Source organism: Cariama cristata, unplaced genomic scaffold (genome assembly GCF_000690535.1).
Source record: "Cariama cristata isolate BGI_N322 unplaced genomic scaffold, ASM69053v1 scaffold23887, whole genome shotgun sequence".
NCBI classification, from domain to species: Eukaryota; Metazoa; Chordata; class Aves; order Cariamiformes; family Cariamidae; genus Cariama; species Cariama cristata.
The window spans coordinates 1-8,879 of NW_009625281.1; the positions used below are offsets into that span (position 1 = coordinate 1).

General features: G+C 44.8%; 1 protein-coding gene across 1 annotated transcript; it reads left to right on the top strand.

Annotated features, from left to right (window-relative positions):
* Window positions 1-1,105: 1,105 nt before the first annotated feature.
* LOC104164281 (protein HEG homolog 1-like) lies at window positions 1,106-5,349 on the top strand (the record flags this gene model as incomplete). The annotated part of the gene is made up of 5 exons (XM_009703563.1): window positions 1,106-1,148; window positions 1,260-1,297; window positions 1,842-1,929; window positions 3,375-3,549; window positions 5,200-5,349. Coding segments are annotated over 5 exons (494 nt in total), but the record flags the coding sequence as incomplete, so codon positions are not given.
* Window positions 5,350-8,879: the final 3,530 nt, after the last annotated feature.

Consider the following 8,879-nt stretch of genomic DNA (forward strand, 5'->3'; position numbering starts at 1 on the left):
GGGGGGGCGGGGGGTGGGAATCCATGAGCGTTTTTGTTTTCACTTAACAATCTAGTTTTATTCCCTGTGGAGTGTGCTGTAGGGGTTTCCCAGACCCCTCCGTGATGTCTTGCAGACCCCCAAGGGCTGGTGCATGTGCTGGCCCTGCCTTGTCCCTCCACCCAAAGCAACTCCATCCGTGTCACTCCTACTCAGGTCTCTGAGCGACCACCTTCGCTGCCTCTGTGAAAGGCAGCAGATCTGCAGAGCTCTGGTGTGACTATTGCTGAGAAAAGCCATGATCTTATCAGTAATTTCAAGCTTATAATTGCATGTCCAATGTGTCATCACCTTTGCTGCTCATCAGAAGAGTAGTATAATTTTCTCAGACAATTCTGGTGATGAGATAGCTGTCACAGAAATTATTTTATTTTGAAGCGATGGTTTCAGTTTTTCACCATCATTTTGTACATAGTAGTTTTCTAGCTTATTTAGACCTAGTAAATTTAATTTCTAGTCTATAGTAAAATATGGTATTTCAAAATTTGATTTAGCTCCAAATTTGAAAGACAAGAAAAAAAAATAACGAGGCAAAACATAACATACCACTTTGCGTTACCCTGACTGTGTTTGCATAACATTTTGTTGCAATACTGACATTTAAAAGTAATTAATAACATGCATCAGTGCTAAAGTAGCACTGTTCAAATGAGCTTTCAAAACAAAAACTGGAGGCACTTGCAGATTTTTTTTACTCTGCTATTTTGTGGGAAACAGTACAAGTGTGCAATGAGTTTCTATTTGGCCAAGGAGAGGTTCTGCTGGGAATTACATTACCAGCTGCCCACTCTGTGCCAGGCTCTGGGATAGCTCTGCTGGGAAGCCCTGAAATGGTCCTGTCAAAGCCAGCGGGAGGTGAATTTGAGTGCATGGTGTTTTGCCTAAACCAGAGGAGATATTGCATCACATCGGAGTGCATCGCGTTCCTGCTGTGCCAGCAGCGCAGGCCGCCTTGTCAATCCCCAAGGTTGTTTGGGATGAGGCTGCCGTGGGAAGCGGCGATGGGAAATGCTTCCCCCGCACCACTACGCGGTGCTCATGGCCCTTCTCCCTTCTGTGTTTTCAGCCTGCGAAGATGGATATAAGCTGGAAAATGAGACCTGTGTGAGGTATGGTGACTGTTCTGCCCTCCTCCTACCCCACCATCCTTCTTAATACTGCTTTGGTCACCTGTCGGCACAACTAAGCCGCTGAAACTGCCTGTTGTTTTCTGTTTCCAGCTGCCCATTTGGCTTAGGTGGATTCAACTGTGGAAACCGTAAGTACCGAGTTTTGCTGCTTTTAATTTCCACAGTGCCAGAAATGGGAAATTTGAAACAAGTAATTGCAAATTACTATGTCTAAAATGCAGTAGGTACACGCTACTCTTGTCAGTGTTTTTTGTTTCTTCATTTTCTGTTGAAAATTATTTTGTTGACCTTCTTTGACGATGTTGACTTAATGTTATCTCCTAAGGATAGGAGGTCTCCTTTCTCTGGATGCTCTGTCATGAGAGCACATATAGTGGGCGCTCTTGAAGCAAGATATTCAGAGGTGAATCCGTGAAATATCATTTGATTTATTCTGATCTATCAGTGAAAGGACTCTGTCCCCTAGGGAAACAAGAGCTTGTTCTTCCTTCAGTAGGAGATCCCCAACTCCATCCATTTCACTTGAAAATTTAAGGCAATATTGCTTACAGAGGGAGGGAAGATGGGAAATAAACAGTTAATCCCTTTGCATGAGGACTGTGGATATGTTTACATTAGTATTTACAGCTACATCGCTGTTTCTAAGTGAGTCTCTGTCTTCCCTGTCTGTAGCATATCAGCTCATCACTGTGGTGATCGCGGCTGCAGGAGGGGGACTTCTGCTTATCATGGGCATAGCACTGATTGTCACCTGCTGCCGGTAGGTACCACTGCCAGCCCCGGCTCATCTGTGGCATCCTCTCAGTGGGTTACACCACACTTAGTGCTCCACACGTGAACCCTGAAGGACTAAAACATAGGATAGCTAAGCGAGTGGATTAAACAGAGGTACTGAAGTATTACGTTGTGCTTTCATTTGGGGCATATCTCTTTTTTCTCCAGGAATCAGGCTAAAAAATTGAGCTGGGTGTCTCTTAAGGATGCGCCTGGCAATCATGTCCTTTAAGGATGGAGAGGGAGAGGAGTCCTTCCCACTCAGAGCTGTAAGGCAACCAGGGAGCAGTCTCCAAAAATGCAAGCTAAGTAGAAAGGAGAAGTTTAGGCAACAGAAGGGGTTACTGGCCATTGCTCAAGCGGTGTTTGAGTGTGTTTAAAGTTATTTTCATTTTCCTTTATGGACGAGTCCTGCATGTGCTCTCACTCTGTGTGTCTCTCCCTCTCAGACTCACACACGCATGTACACATGTAGTTCTCGTACCAGCAAGTAGCTTCGAACTAGAGGCAAGATGTGCTTGCTGAGGAAGCTCTACTTCATGATTTATATATCATTAAAAGGGCTGCCTTGCAGTAACACCCTCTCCCCCCCATTCCAGCCCTCAAATCTAGGATTTCAAAGCTCCCCGATTAAAGTCGGCAGCTGGATTTATCATTAACATACACGTGGCAGTGGTTTGGTTGGCACAGTGGTGTGAGCTTGTTCCCCCATGTTTTGAGCCAGGGGGATGCCAGCAAGCCCCAGCCAGGAGGTATGATGGCCAGTACACCTGCAGACCCCAGAGTCTCTTCAGGGATGGACTGATCTTCTCGTGAGTCCTGGCCTTTGGCAGGTTATGTGACTTCCTGGAGGGTACTCTGCTTTGAACTGGAAGTGTCACCAAAGTCCACTCGTACAACTTGGTAGTCATCTGGGGGCACTTGGAGTCATTCAGACCGGCCCCCTTCTAGGTCTTCCTTCTTAGTGCCTGGAAGTGCTATAGTTAAGCACTTGGAGACTTGAACAGCATGGGGGCTTCCATATGTTTTAATTTCTTCCTAGGTTTCCGTGACTTTTTCTTTGACTCAGGTGAACACACACATTTTTAAGAGACAACGGGCGTAAGTTGGAACAGGAGTGGTTCAAACAGCGTAGGGAAAAATTCTTTCACCAAGAGGACAGTAAGGCAGTGAAACAGGTTGCTCAGGTTATGCCATCTATATCCTTGGAGATTGCAAATCCCACCAGATAATGCCCTGAATAGCATGATCTGACGTCATATCTGATTTTGCCTCAAAGCAGAAGACTGGACTATAGCCCTTCTGAGGTGATCTTTGTTCCCAGTCAAGGTTCATAACATGAAGTAAATCTCCTGAGATCATGTCAGAAGTGCATACAAGTTAGCAGGATAAGTTGTATGTTTTCATTTTCCTTCATTCTTTTATAAACAGGAAGAATAAAAATGACATAAGTAAACTCATTTTCAAGAGTGGGGATTTCCAGATGTCACCATATGCTGAATATCCGAAGAACCCCCGGGCACAGGAGTGGGGCAGAGAGACCATCGAGATGCAGGAGAATGGAAGCACCAAGAACCTGTTGCAGATGACAGATGTGTATTATTCGGTATCTATCCATAGCTTAACTATTAACCCTTTGTGCCTGATACAGGACAGACACATTCCTTTATTTTTGGAAGTACAGATCCCTTTCCTGCAAAACAAAAGAGCAAAGCAAATGACTTCCATAGACAGCAAAGCATTGGGAGTCCTATGGACTCTAGCTATTGCATGTGGTGAATGTCACAGAGAGATGTCATTAGGAAGAGTGCTAGGAAAATGTCTAGGAATATTTTGGTAGATGCCCAAAAAGCCCAATCCTAGAGTAGAGAAGGGCAGTTAAAGGTTTTGGACAGACTGCTAGGGATCCCTGTGAGTAGTTTTCTCCCTTCCACCCTCACTGATGATGCTGGAATGTTGAGAGAATGTTGGGAATGGGGGAATGTTGTCCCCCCCCTCTGCTTGGGGGACTTCACCCCAAGATGAGAAGACACTGGTTACTGAGGACCCCTCTTTTCTTCCACTCCTCCCCTTTCTAGGGTACAGGCCCCTTCCTGCAGCAGGAAGGGTGCATAAGGAGCATCCCTTCAGCTCTGAGGGAACAAGTGGCAGGGAAGAAGTGGTGGAGGAGTAATAGGCTGTGCAGGGCACAGAAAGACACAAGCACAAGACCTGCTGTCGTGGTTGGTATCATCTGCTAATGTCTGTATGCAGAGCTGTGATGCCGGTGTATCATCTGTCACTAATCTACAGCAACATACTGGATGTGTTTAAGGTGTGTGGGGGTTACTCATGTGAGTGAAGGTTGCAGGATTTCACCCAAATCACACATCCTAGACTCCTGTTTTCCAGAGCAGGGAGCAGTGAGCAATACTTTTTTTCTGGCTTATATTTTAAGTTTTCCAGTAAGCAAGTTTACTGCGTTGCATAGCATGAAGGGAAATAATCCTCCTTCCAGTAAGAATGAGAGATTTGGAAATGAAAATGCATTTCCTAAACATTTTTTAAAACTTTTCTTATGCTTGTGACTAGAAAGGGGAACTTTTTAGCAAGCAATAGGTGATGAGGGCTTTGTGTGGATCTGATCTGTAAAAGATCAAACCAGGTGACTTGATGTTATTTATTGGGTGAAAGGATTGTACAGTCTTGGTTTTAGACATCAAAGTTCCTCAGCCAAGTGTCCCTAGGAAATTTACTTAAGTAAGAGAAGGGAAGAGAAAGGAAGGTCAGATCACTTTGTATTTGACATATAATTCAAGTGCCTATGTTGGGACAGTAGGTACCTACGGTTACAGGGAAGAGAAGCCCTCCCAGGTAATACTCAACGCAGGAGACTTTGATTTTCTAGAAGCATTTCCTTTAAGGATGGCTCTGGGACAATATCCTTTTTGTGAGAGTTGTTTCAATACCTGAGCTCATCAGCACAATTCTCTTGGATTAAAAATTAACTGTGCACTTAGACTGCTTTTGATGGAGTCAGGTAAACTTCAAGTCTGCTAATTGGCAAGATGTCGAAACTAGATTGCATCAGAATAATCCCTTCAGGTGATGCATAATTCCCACAGTAAAAATCATTCTAGTTATAGAAATCATTAGTGATCACGTTGTTCCTTCTAGTTACTGAAAAAACTGCTGGGAAAGGTGGTAAGGCTGTGCCTGAAGGAGGATTTGAGTGTGAGAATAAGACCTTTTTTATTTAATTTTTTTGCAAATACAGCCAACGGGACTGAGAAATCCTGAACTGGAAAGAAATGGACTTTATCCTCCCTACACTGGTTTGCCTGGATCTCGACATTCATGCATCTACCCTGGACAATACAATCCATCCTTCATTAGTGACGAAACCAGAAGAAGAGACTATTTTTAGCAAGGACTGGAGAGGGAGTGGAAGATTGACACAGTTTTGTGGCCCTTGATTCCCAGGTACAATCTGTCTCCTGGGCAGTTCAGCCCACATCAGTCTTACTCTTCCCATTTAACAGGAAGGACTTTGAACTTCATGCTGAGCATTGCTGCCCTGAGGAACAGTTACACTTGCTGAGCAGCAGAGAGAAGGAGGAGGAGGGAACGGCTTAAGGTGCACGTCACTTAAAAACCCACGTGGAAGTTAACACATGTACTCCGGATTTGTTCTGTGCTGCTGCTTCACTCTTTACGCTACATGGCAAGCATAGACTAGTACAGGCAGATGAACTGTGCCCAGCACTCTGCATTGAATACCACTAGGGAGTGTTTTGTTTACAGATCTTCACTGTTCACTGTGCTTGTCTTCTTAGCCAACTTTCATGCAGAGATTCACTGTGCAACTGCTTTTCGTAGGGCTATTTTGTCCACTCCCTTTTACATTGCTGTGTTGCTTTCTACTTGGTACATGACAGGGAAGCTGGCTTGTCCTCTGACCCTCACCTTCTTACTGGTAGAAGTTCTCCAGATGGCTGGGTCCTTGCTGAAGCCTGGTGCCTGGCAATGCTGGCGGAATTCGTGGGTTGATTGTTTCCAAGGAGTATGCGAAAGTTAGTCATACCACTGCAATTTTAACTGAAAAAAGACACAGTTGATCCTCTGTGCCACTTTGAAAACTTCCTATGTATAGGGAAGAGTCCAAGTATGTTGTTGTTTTGTCAACCAACGTTGTTCAGAAGTAATGCCACTACATGTCATCATAGAGCTTCCGTATAGGATCTTACGGGGCTTTGTTTCCCTGCAGGGATTTAAATGCCTGTAGAAACAGCAATATAATGTTAAATAATTGCTCGCAGGGAAGAAAAAAAAAGAGTTGGGAATTCAGCATGCTCCTTATGAGGAATCTGAGAAGGAGCAATAATGCTATAGCCCTGGCAGGGCAGAAAAACCTGAATTCTGGGCACTGCAGGTGGGACGTAGTTTTCAAGCCTCCACAGCCCACCGTGGCGTCTGTAGGAGCTGTGGAGGCTTTCAATACGTTGAAAAATAAGGCTCACTGCAGTCAGTTGCATTTAAGGGAGAGAAAAACATGATGCTTTCAATTCTAGCGGAGCAAAGATCACTTATGTTGGAGTGTTTTGCTTTCTTCCAGCCTAGTTTCGAGTGATTCAGACCAGGCAGTTTCATCCTCACCTAGGTGTAGTGATTCATATTAATCACGTCGGCAAAAGCTGAAGAATGTAAGTTATTACATTTCTCACCAAAGATCAGATTGAAAGCTCATGGACTCTATTCTGACTTGAGCTGGGTGTTGAAAGAGATCCTATTAATGAAGTATATTTACTGCTTATCTTTACTGCAGTGTGAACTTGAGTCATCCAAACCCTGTCTAGATACAGGGTCCAGATACAGATCCTTCCCCACAGAATGTGACTGTGCTTTTAATTCAAGGTGGCTACTTCTACGAGGATAACGAATAGCACAATTCTGTAGCTATTAACCCACCATCTCTGCAGTGTGTACATAAGCTGGTTTCACTGAAGGGCACATACCCTCTGATATTCCCTTCTCACCTGCCATGCTTGAAAAGACACGGTGCCTACAAGTAAGTTCATAAGGTAGGCTCGGCTCGCTGAAGCACTAAGGTCCTCGGTACGTGTCCCCAAAAGTGCCTAACCCCAAGTAAGACCATCAGTTCAGGTGCTGATGTGTTGGGTGGTTGCTCACCAGAGGCAAACCTAGGGTGATGAGGAGCCCTCCGTCAGGGAGCAGGTACTTGCATCCTACAGATGGTGTGAGTTCCCAGATCCTTTCCCAGCACTTCAAAGGCTGTTGTGTTCCCTATCAAAAGTGAGCAACAGCTACCCAGAGGAAGGGGACCTAGCACTACGCAGTCATTAGCTGTGTGGGCTAAGAGGTTTCTGGTCACTGCTCACATTTGCTTCTGTTTTCTCAAAACTGCAAGGCAGGAAAGGCACCACAAATGTGCTTGACAAGACATAGTTTGGTGCACCAGCCATAGCACACAAACGCAGTGTCTTTTTATGCCTCACTCCTTATCTACTATGTAGAAACAGCAGCGTGGGCTTGCAGAAAAACAGACCTTTATGGATGTCTAGGGCAGCATCCTTTGCACTTACATGATCTTATGGTGACGATGCACGGAACTTCGTGTCTGTCTGATCCGTAGTTAACCTCGCAGGTAGTAGTATACAGCTTATCTCAGCTGTAGGGCAGAAATGAATGGATGCTCATGGGAAGTACAGCTGCCTAAGGAGCTATATTTAAGGAAAACTCTAGTTACGGTATCCAAAATAACAGGTAAAGCACAAGAACTAGCTGTTCCTTGCCACTGATCAGTGTTTCTAGTCCATAAATGATGTTCTTCTTCCTTTCGTTAGCAGCTGATATCTTAATTGCACAGGATCCACTGGATGATGTGAACTAAGGGCTTGACCCTGCTGTACTGTGGGATCCTTCATTGAGGACATGGGCAGGATCATTTCTGTGTGGATGCTTTTCCCATGGTATGGAGAAGAGTTTTGTCTGTGTTACAAAGGAAAAGGAGAAGCTGGGATTCATGCTAAATCTAAATCCAAAGCGTATAGAGGAGCACTGGGCTCTAAAGCAGCTTAGCAAAAAGGAAGCATGTCCCAGCAATGATGGTAGGATTTAACCATGTGCCAGTGTTTTGTCAGATAAGGAAGAGTTTAGGCACATATTTATAGGCAAATATATCTAATTGCTTGGTTAGTTCAAAGACTGGGAAATGTACTTCTGCGTGCCAAGTACAAAGGACAAAGCAGGAAATACCAACTCACAATTGTAGATCAATCCTTCTATGTAAAGAAGACTCCTGGTCTGCATCTCACAGCAAATTGCAAATTGCAAGGGATTTGGGTGGAAATGAGATAGAACTGTTCCTAATTGAGATCACACAAAAGTTTGCAAGGAATTAATTTTCATTTCTTAATGATCTTCAAATTCTTCTTAATGCTGTATCTGGAATGAAAGGGTATCAGTAAATCCAGCAGGATTTTCTGAGTGAGGACTGCAAAACTTGGCCTTTTCCAAAAGAGAGAACTTTATTGCACTGAGATTTTTCTCTCTGCCAAAGCAGGTAGACATTGGGAAATTTCTTATAAGAATTTATCCATTGCAGCCTGACTTACTTTGTAGCTTTGGTAAGAAAGGAGTTATGGAGCCAGTGCATAGTCCACAGGAGGAGAAAAAGGGTTTCTCCTGCCCTGCAGCACCTTCTCTGGGTGTCCTAGGAGACCCTGCACAGGGGGCAGGAGAGGATTTTGGCAGGAGTCAGCACGGGGGTGAGCACAGGTGGTTTCACATGGGATGATCCAGGAAGTCTTTGCTTAGCCGGCAGACGCAGCCCGGGCTGATTCAGCCCTTGGGTCCCCACCAGCCGAGCCGCTCCCCGGGCTGCAACGCTTCCGTCTTCACCCAAGCGCCGGCAGCTCCCAGCTCTGCTAGGGTAGA